The 17,065-nt window shown below is 43.9% G+C and overlaps 1 protein-coding gene across 1 annotated transcript in view; it reads right to left on the reverse strand.

The window, feature by feature from the left end:
• CRY1 (cryptochrome circadian regulator 1) overlaps positions 1-17,065 on the reverse strand; it is a 184,367-nt gene that overhangs the window by 17,478 nt on the left and 149,824 nt on the right. Inside the window, exon 12 of the mRNA XM_069228379.1 lies at positions 15,784-15,891. Within this exon, the coding sequence (XP_069084480.1) occupies positions 15,788-15,891 (104 nt within the window). The 3' untranslated portion in view covers positions 15,784-15,787. The remainder of the gene's footprint in view (positions 1-15,783; positions 15,892-17,065) is intronic.

Consider the following 17,065-nt stretch of genomic DNA (forward strand, 5'->3'; position numbering starts at 1 on the left):
GGCAATACTGAAGGCCTGGGGGGGACCAAACTATATACTAAGAAAGTTGAATGCAAAAGTCGGGCCCCCACCCAAGGAAGTGGAATCGTTAGAGGGGAGCTGGAGGAAATAGGAAACCCACAAAGTAAGTACCTGAGTGCCCCCCAGCGACCATGAGAAAAGAGGTAAGTATCTGGTTCTCCCCAAACCCACCAAAAGGACTTCAGAGAAGGATATTGCAAGACCCAGACAAGACTGCAAGAAACCAAAGGCAGATCCTGGAAGAGGAAGACCTGGAAAAGAAGGGGACCAAGCACAGTTGACATTGGATTGTCTGGTGGTGGCAGGAGCCACTACCCACCTGTCTGTGAATGCAGGACCAGGCTGGCGGTGGACGAAGACAGTCTGTAGTGCAGCACTGGAGCAGCTGAAGAGTTCCTGGAGTGTAGCAGTTGACGTCCCACGCCGGAAGAAGGATTGCAGTTGATCAGTGGTGTGGAAAAACCACCAACAAGCCATGGCAAAGACAAATGTCATGGATGGAGAAAAGCGGAGCTGCTTGGGACAAGCAATGTCCAGGTGGACTCAACTCATGAAGGGGAGTCCAGAGTGACCCTCACCAGTGAGGAGAGTCACAGGAAGAGGAGACAGCCCCCACATGCGACCCACAGGCAGCAAGCACAGGAGTCGAGGTAAGGCCCACGCAGCACACCTAAAAAGGAGTCGATGGAGAAGCACACAGAGGGCTTTGTGTTGCAGGGAAGAGTGCTTAGGGCTGTGGCTACACAGAGCCTGAAGATCCCTGGGAGGAGATGCCAACAAGCCTTGGCAGCTGCAAGAGAAGAGGTGCACGGTGGTACTGTCCTGCATGGAGAGAAAAGGGCTTACTGTCTCCCAAGTTGGATAGCTGCTACAGGGTACCAAGGGGACCACTCCAGACCACCACCCATGATGCAGGATCCATGAAGCTCTGAAGGAGAGGAGATCCTCACAGCGGGTCATTGTTGCAGTTGGTGCCTGCGGATGCAGAGGAGTGACTCCTTCACTCCAAGGGAGATTCCTTCTTGGTTCTTTTGCAAGCTGAAGCCTCATCACCCTGAGAGGATGCACAGCCAGGGCAATGGTACCCTTGCTGGAAGGAGCCGGAGAAACAATGTTGCAGAGCAGAGTTGTCATTGTAGCTGCAGATTGCAGGTTCCTGTGAAGTCCAGTTGCGGTTCCCGTGACCAGAAGTCAAAGTAAACACTGCAGAGGAGACCTGCTGGAATCTTGCACATCAACTCTGAGGACCCACCCAAGAAGGAGACCCTAAATAGTCTTGGAAGGGGGATTGGTCACTTAGCAAGGTGACCACCTATCAGGACGGGGCTGTGACGTCACCTGCCTGAGTTGGCCACTCCGACGCTCCCAGGGGCCTCTTCCCACCTTATATTCAAGAGAATGGGTCGCACAGCAGAGGTGATCTGATGACCTGGTGTGGAGATGCCTCATGTATCGGCAGTTCCGGGAAGCTGCGAGGCAGCAGTGCAAGGTCCTGCATCATCGTCAAGGATGCCATTGACAAGGGGTTTGAGCTGCAAAGTCCTGTGTCGAGAATGCATAGTGCAGCGGCTGATTTCAAAGAAGTTGCAGGACCTGCAAGGTGGAGTCCATGGAGTCAGTGAGGCTCCAAACTGACAAGGGTGCAGGAAATAGGAAGCTAGAGACAGGAGAAGGATGCAGGAACACAAATGAAGACACTGGCAAAGAGGCTGACTCCAAGGATCAACAGGAGTGAGGAAAAGCACCAACAGGAGGAAGCAAACTACGAACAGGAAAGAAGAAGCATTGTGATGCAAGGACAAAGAGAAGTCTAACTTCTTATATACACCAAGGGCAGGAAGTCACCTCATGAAGTGGTACCATCATTTTAGGTTGGGACGGTTCCATAGAGGCCAATGGAAAGCTGTCATCTTAGTTTGGGTCTTGAATAATCACATGAATCCTTCTTAAAGGATTCTGGGAAGTGTAAGGGAGAGCTATGGTTTCCTCCAGTGTGGTCCCCGGCGAAGACGACTGCCAGAAACTGCACCGGCGAGCAGGCCGCCATAAGGTAAAGCAGGGCCTCACTGCTACCCTGCTGGCCACTTAGTAGCACGTCCTGCTGTATAAAGCGGGACGCAAGGGAGACTGTTGTGTATAGTCTAGCATGACCAAATAACCACAGTTAGCGCATTATGTTTTTTGGCTTTATCAACTCCCCTGTTTTTCTAAATTGGTGTGGAATTTTCCTTGTGTTGTGTTTTCACTTCATTACTGTTTGAAGTACTTTATAAACACTTTACACATTGCTTCTCAGTTAAGCCTGATTGCTTTGTACCAAGCTACCAGAGGGTGGAGCACAAGATAATTTAAGGTTTGCTTGTGACTTCCCCTGACAAGGATTGTGGTTGGTGCTTGTGTAGGGTTTTACTCCCGTCAATTAGTGATCCAATTTCTTACAGTTGTCAAATAACAAAACATACCTGCTAGACTTGGCATGGTCTCCCCTAACATTTTGCCTCTGTTTCCCAGGTTGGTGATGTGTGCTGGACTCTGTTTTTGCTGTTTTTGTTACTCTGTGTACTTTAGCACTGCTATCTAGTGCTGAAGTGCAAGTGCTCCTATGTAAAATGTATGTGTAATTGGACTTCAATGACTGGCCTATTTGATTTACTGGTAAGTCCCTAGTACAGTGCACTAGAGGTGCCCAGGGCCTGTAAATAAAATGCTACTAGTGGGCGTGAAGCACTGGTTGTGCTACCCACATTAGTAGCCCTGTAAACATGGCTCAGACCTGCCACTGCAGTGTCTGTGTGTGCAGTTTTAAACTGCCAATTCGACTTGGCTAGTGTACCCACTTGCCAGGCCTAACCCTTCCCTTTTCTTACATGTAAGACACCCCTAAGGTAGGCCCTAGGTAGTCCCATGGGCAGGGTGCAGTGTATGTTTAAGGTAGGGCATATACTAATGTGTTTTATATGTCCTGACAGTGAAATACTGCCAAATTCGTTTTTCACTGCTGCCGGGCCTATCTCTTTCATAGGTTAACATGGGGGCTACTTTTAAATATGATTAAAGTGTAGATTCTGCTAGAAGATGGACATGTGGACTTTGGGGTCTTTGAACTCACAATTTAAAAATACATCTTTTAGTAAAGTTGGTTTTGAGATTGTGTGTTTGAAAATGCCACTTTTAGAAAGTAGGCATTTTCTTGTTTAAACCATTCTGTGACTCCGCCTTTTTGTGGATTCCCTGTCTGAGTCAGTTTGACAGTTGGGCTCATTGCACCTCTCTCTAGACCTAGACAGTGACACAAAGGGAGCTGGGGTGTAGCCTGCATATCCTGATGAGCCACCTGTGCTAAGAGGGAGGGGAGGAGTGGTCACTTACACCTGAAGGGCTGCGCCTGCCTTCACACAATGCAGTCTCCAACCCCATGGTGTGTGTCTAGGGCCTGGCATGCGCAAGGCAGGATCTCACAAACAAGAGAGACTTTCCTTTGAAGTAGGCCTACTTCAAAGGCCAAAATGGGTATAAGAAGAGCACCCAAACCCCTGAAAAATTAGATCACTTCTGGAAATCAAGAGGAACCTCTGCCTGGAGAAGAGCTGAAGAGACGTGCTGTCCTGCCTGTGCTTTGTGGAGCTATACTGCAGTTTCTGCTTGTGTCTGTGCAAACGGACAAAGATTGGACTTTGATGTGCATTCCGGAATTCTGAGGGCCATCAAAGACTTCCCCTGACAGCACCTGGACTCTCTGCTGAGACTCCTGCCCAGCCAAGTGGTGCCCTATCCAGTTCCTGGGGCCTTGAAAGGCGAAGCTGGCAGACCAAGACTGAAAATCCACGTACCGAAAGCTGTGCGGGGAAATTTGATAAATATGATGAAAGTTATTTAATGATGTGTCATTCCAAAGAGTTTATGGGAAAAATAATAACATAATAGTGGAGACTCTTGTCCTCTAGATACTCACCATGATGCCTTAATTAGTAATACTGATTGCCACTGGCATTTTACTGGGCCTTCAGTTTCAACTCATTACTTCCTGTGTAGGGTGACTCATCAGCGGTAGTAAGCGCTACATAAATGCAATTCAAACAACTTAGTTGTAAAAGCTCAAACAGTAGCCTGGTACATCGAGCACTGCATTAACATGGGTCTCATTTTATCTCACCAACCACCACCAAAAGTCTCTGTAATATGGTTGACAGTGTTAAAGAAAGCAGGAAGGTTACAGAGAACATACCCATAATAATCCTCAAATGGCCTACAAAATGTATAGGTTGAAGTGCCAAACACTACACCCCAAATAAACATTTGCAATGCAATAGGTCTTGCATTTGCTTGAGTTAGAGCTATTGGCGTTGTAAATGCATAACTGGACTTTTCTTGTCCCATAAATTGGTCAACCCTGCCGCATGATTTTGTCCTCTCTGTCACATAATTCTAGTGGCCCTACATATAGCTAAAGCACTTCCATTTACCTTCTTCCTCTACAAATGGCCCACATTTTGATCTGTCAGACAGCCCATCAGGGTACTGCCAGATTGCCTGATTGGCCAGTCCAAGGCTGCTCCTGCACATTTACAGGTTATGTAGCCAAACAGGACATTGGTTTGCCCCAAATGTGGAGCAGACGAAGCAATGTTAATTCACATGATATGGTCATATATGGGGATTAGATGTTGGTGGTCAGAGATCACAATAGTTGTGTCAGACTTGACAGAGTATATTTTCTAGGCTTAATACCACATCCCAAAACTGACAAACCCAATATCAAATTCATAGATTTGGCATTGATTCTTGCAAAAAAATGAACTGTGATGCATTGGAGAGCTTCGCTTCCACTGAACCTAGATAGATGAAAGTCTGAACAATGGAAATTTGTAACGGCTGAAATGGCTACAGATAACCAGTCATCATTTGGGGTCACCTGAGTTGGTATCCTTTGATACAAACCATCATCCCCAAATTAGATGACAGCTCCCGTCGATTATATGGATGTGGACTGTGTGACATGAAATCAGAAAATAGCAGTATTCTGGCAGTTTTTTTTCTCAAAGCCCTACTTTGAAGGGCATGGATGAGTGAATATAGACACAGACACCCACAAACTAATTCAGTCAAAAACATCTTTGGTGGTATAGGGATTAGATATTAGGGACCAGTTGTAGATAATAAAAATACATGGTTCTAGATTTTTTTGTAGATATTTTTTGAGTCGATGAAAATGAGAAACCTATAAAACTAAACTAAACAAAAAAAATGCGTCCCTACGCCTGCCACTAACAGGCTCCTGTACGTCTCCAGGTCTCCGCAATCCTCCCTCGCGCTCACAGTCTATTTTCCCCCTGCCCTTGCCTACAACCATGACACCAGGGCCACAGCGAGAGACTCAGTGTATAACAATAATGTATAAACTCAGCTTTTTCTATCTAAAAACTCCCCTTTTAGTGTAAACACATCCCAACATGACTTGGCAAGCAGTGCTAAGGAGACGAGCTTAAACATCAGATGCAGTAAACATGGAAGTGTTGTCCTTTGAAGACCAAAGCCTCCACAGACAGGACCCCTGCAGCACTGCAGCGACAGTCGCATAGTAAATACTAACCAAACTTTATGAAAGTAAAGTTTAATAACAATGAATAAAAAGCTCACTGGGGTCATAGAACACAATTATGTAAAATTCCTTTGTCTTCTAAAAAACATACCAACACACAATTAGTAATTGAACAAAATAATTTTATCATACAAGTTTTTTTTAATCCTGTAAACTTTCATTACTGTAAACACATACCAATTTACACATAGCAATAATTATATGATTTTAGCCCTCCAAAAAGATTTTGTTCTTGTACAAACAAAACAAACTATGAAATACCAACTAACTTGTGGGGTGAGGTTGAGATGGAGGTTTATGGTAAAAATCGGACATACAATGAGCTAGTGTCAGAAGCAGAAGTGGCAAATCCTTAAACAGAAATGTGAGCCTTTTGACCTGTTGGGTGCCAAGGACGAGGTGGTCTCGTCCTCGTCCGTGGCGCTCAGGTGCCATGGATGCAACCACCTCGTCCAGGTATAGGCCCTTGGGGGAAGCCCAAAGGCCTTTCCTTTGATGTCTCTCTCAGCATTTTTTAACTCATAACGGAGTGTCCCCTTGGGCAAGGGCCTCTCCCCAGGGGGGACAAATTATTTCAAAGCCACAGATCGGTCTATTATAATTAGGCTGATCTGCCCCTGGGGGTAGGGGGCGGGGCCTCTAGACCAGGGGTCTTTTTTTGTTGTTTTTGTTATTTTATTTTTTTCGATGTGGGGAGTGACCACCTTTGGCAAGGGTCACTCCCCCTGGGGGCAAAATTATCTTTAGGCCATTTCTGCCCACCCTTGGGGGCAGATCGGTCTATTTTTATTAGGCCAATCTGACCCCAACGGGGCAGAAACCACTAGACACCAGGGATGATTTTTTTGTAGGTCAGTTTCACATAAGGGGAGCAACCCCTGAGGCAAGGGTCGTTCCCCTGGGGGGACAAATTTATTTTAGGCCATTTCTTCCCCCTTTGGGGGCAGATCGGCCAATTTTTATTAGCCAGATCTGCCCCCAAGGGGAGCAGAAACTACTAGGCACCAGGGATTTTTTCCTTGTGCCAATTTGACACAAGGGGAGAGACCCTTGGGCAAGGGTGGCTCCCCTGGGGGGGGGGGGGGGGGGATTTATTTTAGGGCATTTCTGCCCCCTTGGGGCCTATATCTATTTGGCCGATCTGCCCTCGGGGCAGAAACCACTTAGACAACAGGGATTGGTGTGTGTGTATGTGTGTGTTTTGTTTGGGGGGCAGCTCCTTGAGCAAGGGTCGCTCCCCATGAGGGCACATTACTGTTGGCCCTTGGGGGCATATTGGCCTGTTTTTAGAAGTGCCATCTGCCCCCAAGGGGGGAAGAAAGCCCACAAGAGACCAGGGAAGATTTTTTTTTCAAAAAAGAGGGTTGGGGTATGGCCATACTCCCACCCCAAATAAATAGGGCCAAAGTTGTTCCGCCCACCGGTGGGCAGATGGGGCAATTACCCCTGATCCGCTCCCGGGTGGGTGGGGAGCCTACTAGATGCTGGGGAAATAAAAATAAAAAAATAGTGGGGTGGTGGCTACCCAACAGTATGGGCATGGTTATGCCTCCGCCCCAACTGAAGGGGGTAAAAGTCTTTCACCTCTCCTCCTGCACACTAAAACATCTTATCCCACAGCAAGCAAGAGGACATTTGATTATTTCGGGTTTTAGTTTTACATTTGGGCCATCAGAGCTTGTCTAACTCTTAAATTCGTCCCACTTGGAATGGTAAGGGCTGCACTTTGTGGACTCTGGGACGCTGCCATGTAGAAAAATCTACACGACCTAGATACATCTGAAAACTAAACATCTGGGTGAGTCCAGGGTGGTCTCAGGCACCCAGCACCATTTTCTTACCCACAATGCCCTGCAAACGTCCAACTTTGCTGGGAATCACACATTTTTCCCACATTTTTGTGATGGAACCTTTCGGAATCTGCAGGAATCCACAAAATTCCTACTACCCAGCATAGTCGCATCTATATCTCCAAAATTCTCCCCCACTTTCAGCCTAAAAATGCCCTATTGGACCCGCTTTGTCCCCCCTGTCACAGGCACTTGGGCCACCTACACAACTGAGGTATCATTTTTACTGGGGAACTGAGGGGAACGTTGGGTGGTAGGAAATTTGTCCCGGTGCAGTGATTCCACAAAGAAATGTGGGAACAAATGTGATTTTTTAGCTAAATTTGAGGTTTACTGAGGATTATTGGTAAGAAAACAATGGGGGATCCCAGTCACACCTCCCTAGACTCCCTCGGGTGTCTAATTTCCAGAAATGTTTGCATTCGGTATGTTTCCATATATGGCTGCTGAGCCCAGGACCAAGAACGCACATGCCTCCCCCTCCCCCCCAAAACAGGTAGTTTTGGATTTGATAATTTTGATGTGTCCACATAGGGTTTTGGAGTATTTTCTTTAGCAGGCACTAGGCCTACTAACACATGTGAGGTACCATTTTTATCGGGAGACTTGGGAGAATACTGGGTGGAAGGAAATTTGTGGCTCCTCTCAGATTCCAGAACTTTCTGTCACCGAAATGTGAGGAAAAGGTTTTTTTTTGCCAAGTTTTTTGAGGTTTGCAAAGGATTCTGGGTACCAGATCCTGGTGAGAGCCCCACAAGTCATCCCATCTTGGATTCCCCTAGGTGTCTAGTTTTTAAAAATGCACAGGTTTGGTAGGTTTCCCTAGATGGCGGCTGAACTGGAAGCCAGAATCCACATGTGATGTGACTATGTTGTGTTTTGGGGCATTTCCTGTTGCGGGCACTAGGCCTACCCACACAAGTGAGGTACCATTTTTATCGGGAGACTTGGGGTTACACAAAATAGCAGAACAAGTGATATTGCCCCTTGTCTTCTTCCAAATGTAAGACAGTGTGTGAAAAATATGTCTATTTGAGAAATGCCCTGTAATTCACATGCTAGAATGGGCACCCCGGAATTCAGAGATGTGCAAATCACCATTGCTTCTCAACACCTTATCTTGTGCCCATTTTGGAAATACAAAGGTTTCCTTGATACATATTTTTCACTCTTTATATTTCACCCAATGAATTGCTATATACAAGATATACAATGAAAACCCATTACAAAGTGCAGCTCTTTATTGGCTCTGGGTACCTAGGGTTCTTGATGAACCTACAAGCCCAATATATCCCCACAACCAGAAGAGTCCAGCAGACTTAACAGTATATTACTTTTGAAAATCTGACATCACAGCAAAAAGTTACAGAGTAAAAGGTGGAGAAATGGCTTTTTTTAACCTCAATTTCAATATTTTTTAAATATCAGCTGTTATTTTCTGTAGGAAAACCTAGTAGGATCTACACAAATTACCCCTTTCTGAATTCAGAATTTTGTCTACATTTCAGAAATGTTTAGCTTTCCGGGATCCAGCATTGGTTTCACACCCATTTCTGTCACTAACTGGAAGGGGACTAAAAGCACAAAAAGTAGTAAAAATGGGGTATGTCCCAGTAAAATACCAAAAATTGTGTTGAAAAATGTAGTTTTCTGATTCAAGTCTGCCTGTTCCTGAAAGCTGGAAAGATAGTGATTTTAGCATCACACTTTGTTGATGCCATTTTCAGGGAAAAAAAACATGCGCTTTCTTTTGCAGTCCTTTTTTCCCCATTATTTTTTTCAAAAAAGGTAATTTTCGCTCTATTTTGGCTAATTTCTTAGTCTCCTCCAGGGGAACCCATAAACTATGGGTATTGCTAGAATCCCTAGTATGTCTGAAAAAAAGTACGCACATTTTGCGTGGGTTACTTATGTGGAAAACAAGTTATGATGGTCTAAGTGCGAACTGCCCCAAATAGCCAAAAAAGGATTGGCACCTATCGGGGAAAAGGCCTGGCAGCGAAGGGGTTAAACCCAGAGCCTCTACTTGCAGGATCCCTAGAGCGCCGCATCACTGCCAGCTTCAAGACAGTACAACACGCTACTACTGGAGGCAGCATTGCCATGTCTTTAAATAAAAGTACAATATTTTGAAGCCTGTGTCTAACACATGCAGTGCTCTTACAGCGCTGCATCGCTACCAGCTTCAAGCCACTAGAAAGAGCTACTGTGGTAAGCAGCACCGCCATATCCGAAAAACAGCAGCACTTTTGGTCGCGATTTCTAGCTGCTTCTGAATAAGAGAGGCCGCTGAATGAAAAGACCGTTAACCTAACACAAAAGAAAAAATCGTGCACAGCAGAGCGAAAGCAGCACAGCGCATTCCAGCATTCATCACAGGCAGGAAAAGCGTCACTGCCCCAAAATAAAAACGTATGTTAAGCACAAGCTCTCCATCACCACGCAAACGCATAAATCGACGACATTTGCCCCTGAACCACAAGGTAAAATGTAAGCATTGTGCTACCTATTTTCATCGTCGGTTCTCTTGTTAAAAAACATAAACACGGAGGCTAAAGGAAGGGAATGTCTCACCTCTCCTGGGTGCCGATATTCTAGATGCATTAGAGTAAATTGTTACAGAAAACAGGTTTTCGGCCCAACGCGCCCGCTTTAGGCACAATACGATATTCGTTTCAAAGGAGCACATGAAAATGCAGCTGCCTCCATTTGGAAAGAGAGCATGTTCTAGGATATAGCACACTCTGTCTGCACTGTGCCTTACATGAGCAAATCATTCAGTTACATTTCGGCCTAATTAAAAGGTCTCATAATGCAACCTGGTTGCACGTTTGATTAAAATTCTGCTTTGTAGCACAAGATGATCATAAAGGGGGTCATTCTGACTTTGGCGGGCGGCGGAGGCCGCCCGCCAAAGTCCCGCCGCCAGAATACCGCTGCGCGGTCAGAAGACCGCCGCGGTAATTCTGAGTTTCCCGCTGGGCTGGCGGGCGACCGCCAGAAGGCCGCCCACCAGCCCAGCAGGAAACCCCCTTCCATGAGGATGCCGGCTCCGAATGGAGCCGGCGGAGTGGAAGGGGTGCGACGGGTGCAGTTGCACCCGTCGCGATTTTCAGTGTCTGCTTGGCAGACACTGAAAATCTTGGTGGGGCCCTGTTAGGGGGCCCCTGCAGTGCCCATGCCGTTGGCATGGGCACTGCAGGGGCCCCCAGGGGCCCCGCGACACCCGTTACTGCCAGCCAGGTTCTGGCGGTCAAAACCGCCAGAGCCAGGCTGGCGGTAAGGGGGTCGGAATCCCCATGGCGGCGCTGCATGGAGGATTCCCCAGGGCAGCGGGGAACCCGGCGGGACACCAGCGGTTTTCCGTTTCTGACCGCGGCGGGACCGCCGCGGTCAGAATGCCCATGGATGCACCGCCAGCCTGTTGGCGGTGCATCCGCGGTCGTTGGCCTGGCGGTAGTCTACCGCCAGGGTCAGAATGACCCCCAAAGTGTTCAACTATATTGTTAAAAAAAATGCATACGAGCTTATCATGCTGCTCAACATATATTCAGACTAAAACAACCGCCTCCTTCCAAATCTAGATGCTGCTTTTAAAATATAACACAAAAAGGCATAAATACATGCAAATAAAACAAATCGCAGCAAGAATATGACCAAACAAATAGAGGAACGGGGTGTCTGACGTAGACCATGAAGAGCGAGATGAAGTCTTACTGCTCTCCTGGCTCCAGTTCGTGATTCCAACAAAGCCCTGCTGCACCGCTACATGTGTACCTATGGCTCAAGGCCAAGATTTCCCATAATTATAAGGAATCAGGGGTTTACTTGCCAATTCTCAATTATCGGGGCAAATGCATAATTTCAGTCTAACAGATATCCAACATACTGTTAAATGACCCCTTGAAGTTTAGACTGTACTTTTTCTTTCAATATCTTTTAAATATTATTTGTTGCAATGCTATGGTGATATTTCTTCATATGTTGTAATTGACAGTAATTTAGGAGACTATCTCTCTTCAAGTCCTACATTTGTTAAATTTTCTCTCAAAATTCAGACCAATGACCATAATGATGTGCTGTATAACCATGAATATTATACTGGTATGACTATTTGCTTTTCGCTACTTTCTCAGTGTTCTTTACAATATGTTCACTAAGACTTAATCATGGTTATGGTACACTAACAAAACTCACTTTGAATGGCTGTTTTGTAGTGCCATCAATTTTTAAAAATATTTTCAAATATACACTTTCCTCACGGGTGATTTTCAACGAATTATCTTCTTCACGAAAGGTCTAATAGTCACAATTAGCCAAATATGGACTAGTACTAATTAAAGTTCACTATATCTTAATTTCTTTTCATTTCACTGAAACTATAAAACTATCTTATCTTTATACATCAGTTTAACAGGGATCTTTAATCACTCTTTTTCATCTTAATCATTTTCTCTCTACACATAGTCCAGGAATAAAAAGAACCGAATGGTCACAGCCCTGCATGTTATATTGCATGCTCAGACCCTATCTATCATTAAACTATTCTTAATAGGTCTACTAGTGACCTTAATCTGTTCATTCTGAATTGTTTTCAGCCTTGAGAAAGCCAGAGGTGGAATCACCGTAGGGGGCGAAACACGTGTCGGTTGGCTGCTGCAACTGTCTTACATTCATTCAATTCTCTGGATATATTTATGCATCAATGACTGTTTCTTTTTGGCTCAATTTCTATCTACTGCACCAGAATGGATTCATGAACTTATAAATAAAGACTGTGCACACTAAATTTATCCACGTGGGTTCTCATTCCTTCATATGGTTTGGATTCTTTTACGGAGGGGTTATGGTCCATACCCCTTACATTTTGAGCTCCCACATTTAAAACTTTTCTCAATTAGGCAATCAATCAGGAAGGCAATTTTGGACCTTTCACATATGATAAGAACATATGATAAGAACTGCATTCCAGCATTCATCACAGGCAGGAAAAGCGTCACTGCCCCAAAATAAAAACGTATGTTAAGCACCAGCTCTCCATCACCACGCACATGCATAAATCACCGACATTTGCCCCTGAACCACAAGGTAAAATGTAAGCATTGTGCTACCTATTTTCATCGTCGGTTCTCTTGTTAAAAAGCATAAACATGGAGGCTACATGAAGGAAATGTCTCACCTCTCGTGGGTGCCGATATTCTAGACGCATTAGAGTAAATTGTTACAGAAAACAGGTTTTCGGGCCAACGCGCCCGCTTTAGGCACAATACGATATTCGTTTCAAAGGAGCACATGAAAATGCAGCTGCCACCATTTGAAAAGAGAGCATGTTCTAGCATATAGCACACTCTGTCTGCACTGTGCCTTACATGAGCAAATCATTCAGTTACATTTCGGCCTAATTAAAAGGTCTCATAATGCAACCTGGTTGCACGTTTGATTAAAATTCTGCTTTGTAGCACAAGATCATCATAAAGTGTTCAACTATATTGTTAGAAAAAATGCTTACGTGCTTATCATGCTGCTCAACATATAATCAGACTAAAACAACCGCCTCTTTCCAAATCTAGATGCTGCTTTTAAAATATAACACAAAAAGGCATAAATACATGCAAATAAAACAAATCGCGGAAAGAATATGACCAAGCAAATAGAGGAACGAGGTGTCCTAAGTAGACCATGAAGAGCGAGATGAAGTCTTCTGCTCTCCTGGCTCCAGTTTGTGTTTCCAACAAAGCCCTGCTGCACCGCTACATGTGTACCTATGGCTCAAGGCCAAGAATACATTTATGTACACATCCAGTACTCCTCGGTATCGTTACTTAAAATCAAGCATGGTTCCTTGTCGGCTTTTCCTGGCACCGACAAGCAAAACCAAAACCAAAAGTGGCAATGTGATCTGTCTCCCTCCTGTTTTTCAAGCTCTCCCAACACAGCCAGTCATCACCCTTTTAAACAATCAGGAGAGGCATTTGTTAAACCAGACAGGAGGAAGGAGGAGGAAGGGCCATCACACTCTGCAAAAGAAGGAAGTGTGACGTAGTGTGATGGTCAACAAATATGTTTTCTTAAGTTAGAGCTCTTGGCTTTGAAAATGGCATGTTTTTCTACTTGTGCTTCTTTTGTATGCAGCTGCGGTCCAGACTCCGTGGTTTGGGCACATTGCAATGGACTGGGCACCATATGCAAACATAAAGCGTGGCGTGCTGTGCTGCAACAGTTAAAGGAGATGGAATGCCTCAAGTGCTCCATGGAAACCTGCTCAAACACGGAGAAGGTGTTGCGCAAGGACTAGAGCCACACACCAAAAGCAGAAAAACAGTCACCCAAATCCTCGTAAGCAGCAAACTGGACTACGGCAATGCCCTCTATGCAGGATCCACGGCCAAATTCCAGAGGAGGCTGCAACGCATCCAGAACGCCTCTGCACTCCTCATCCTGGACATCCCCCACCACTGCCACATCACAGACCACCTGAAAAACTTGCACTGGCTCCCGGTCAACAAGAGAAACACCTTCAAATTCCTCACCCATGCTCACAGAGCACTGCACAACACCGGACCAGATTACCTCAACAGACGACTCTCCTTCTACACCCCAACCCGTTATCTCTGCTCAGCCACCGTCCCACGCGTCCGCAGAACTACAACCGGCGGTAGATCATTATCGCACCTCGCCGCCAAAACGTGGAACACTCTTCCCACCCACCTGTGCCAGACCAAAATACTCCTTACCTTCAGGAAACTTCTCAAGACCTGGCAGTTCGAGCAGAAGCGGCACCATCCCCTCCCCCTTCTATCCCCTACGGGTGAGTAGTGCGCTTTACAAATTCCTGATTGATTGAGAGCTGCTGACTTTGGAACTGAGGAGCCAGGTTCGAGTCACAGCATCGGCTCAACATCACTTAATCTCCCCATGCCTACAAAAAATGAATATGCCCTTGTGCAATGTAGCTAGTACTCATGTAAAAAATCAAAAGTTAAAACAAGTAATTAAATAAACAAGCGGGCCTCCTCTCTCCTACCACTGGGGACCAAATCCATGCACACTCGGCACAGAGAGCCGGCGAACAGCAAATGTGACCAAGATAACTGCCTTGTTTACAGCTAAGCTGAGAGCAAGAATGCTCAACAAATGAAAACTGAACCTTCGCCGAACACGAGCAAGAAACTAAGAAAAAAAGTACCCTAAAGAAGAGATAAACACGACAAAGCGTAATTATACAGTAGTTGGTCCCTGCTCCCAAAGAGAAAAAGAAGGGACAAAGAGGCATGACAGACCACTATCAAGGAGGGATTTTTAAATGACAATGAAACGAGCAAATGAAATGGTTTTAAGCCCACAGTAAATATACTAAAAGTATACAAGAGGCCATACGCTTACACTCAACCTAAAAAGTGGTGGGAGCAAGCTGAGCATCAATTGTATTTTTGGATGGAATAAGCCACAGATGGTTCTTACTCAAATATGAGGAATACATTGTAAGCAAGAACTGAAATGTTTGAAAAGGCTTGTGTCAAAATCCATATTTGCAAAAAGTGTGACCTCTAGACAACATGAATAAATGTAAACAATAGGTAATCTACAAAAGGCTTAAAACTGTGAAAACTATTTTTGGAGGCGGTGTCATTATTCAGATCCCTTGTACTCAAAGTCACTAGCCAATCTGCTAAATTGCCAATCAAAATTGTCAGATGTTACGGACAGGACAAATCTTAAAGCATTACATACATTTGGTTGGCTTCAGTGGGTTTTATGTCAAACTATTGTTAAAAAAATCAAAACCTTGAGAAATTAAGTGCATATAGATTAGTATAAATCTACTACTCTTACCTTCACATCTGCATGTGTGTGTGTGTGCATATATATATATATATATATATATATATATATATATATATATATATATATATATATATATATATATATATAAACATACACACACATATATTCTATATATATTCTTTTCCGACTATATATATCTTTATATATATATATATATATATATATATATATATATATATATATATATATATAGTCAGAAAAGAATATATATAGAAGAGAAATTAAGGTGTAAAAGTGGAGGTAAGTAAAGTAAACCAGTATTTACCTATATACGCTTACTTTGTCTATTTTTTGGTCCTTGATATTATTCCATGGTATTACAGTATAGTTTTGAAATAATATGTAGGCGTAAATACCCACCACTGTGCCTATACAATGAAAACTACAGGCTATACTGAGTGAATGAACAGTACAGAAAAACACAACATTAAAGTTTAGTTTAGCGTTTTCACGTTAGCAGTAACTTACCTAATCAAAGACTGCTTTGTCGCTGGAATTTTGGCCCTATGCTTTGTATATCCTCTTCAGAGTTAGGGCGTTTCCCGCTGCTTACAACTGTGCAGAGGGAGTTTCTTCCTTTAAAATGAAACCAAACTTGCAAGTTTAGAATTATTTCTACATAAGTAAAAGGGAAACTGAGAAACATAACCCAATTACTTACAAAGAAACTTAGGAAGTTTCATCCCGGAAAATACCTAAACTTTTGTTCAACAAATGTAAGCATACTCTTACGTGACTAACATTATAGCTCCATATGTGCAAAAAATCAGAAAGTTCAAATAGACATCAGTCAACTCTAATGCCCTCTTATTTACTAAAATGATTTCACACCGTATGAAACAGGCCTATAATTATTGAGCAAATGATACAACCCCACAGGAAATGTTACTCACCCGTCGTAACACTGGCGATCTTTGTACATTCAGACGTCTTGCTTTTAATATATTTTAATTTATTTTGGCCTGGACTATTAAGTATCGCCTAGTTAATCATTAGATCAAAGAATGTTCATCGTATTCCTAACCGTGTCTCTCTTATATCACTTACAAATCTCATTTCTTAGTTCAAAATGCATTTAGCTGCCTGGATTTAAGTGTACTGTCACAGCAGCCTGTGGGTAGGCGGAGTTAGGTTTGCTGCTGGCACTAAAACAAACCAAATGGACTATTTTACTCAGATTGTTACTGCTGTTATACAGGTCCTATTCGCTCACATACCACTGGAAACATAGAACCAAGTAGGGAACACAAAAACCAGGCAAAGCATCAGAAGCAACAGTTCTGCCAAAATTCCTAGTCACGTTTTAATTTACTCCTGAACCTGCACCTACAAAGTATTTACAGGAAGCATGTTGGATTGCCCACGTTATGGCCGAAAAAATATTGGGATGTTTATTAACACAATTAAATCAGCCTTACTCTGTTGGAGTGGGTATTAAAACAGGATATGAGCCAATGACAAATGGTGGCTTTTTGCACAATGTATTTATTAATCAAAGCACAAAGCATCTAGGAACTGATGCTAAACTACCTAATTGATCAGGAAAAGCGCTAACCCCCTTGCTGTCATGAATATAAAATGTATTGCTCATCTCATTTCCATACTGTCCAACTAAACTCAGACTGTGGTGTATGGGAAATAGTTGAGAAGGCGGCATAATATACATGCTCTGGTTGATACTCCTTTCAATGTTACTTTTATAATAAATAATGGAATATTATTGTGTAATGCTACCGCCACCCGCAAAAGT

Source organism: Pleurodeles waltl, chromosome 4_1 (assembly GCF_031143425.1).
Source record: "Pleurodeles waltl isolate 20211129_DDA chromosome 4_1, aPleWal1.hap1.20221129, whole genome shotgun sequence".
Lineage (NCBI taxonomy): Eukaryota > Metazoa > Chordata > Amphibia > Caudata > Salamandridae > Pleurodeles > Pleurodeles waltl.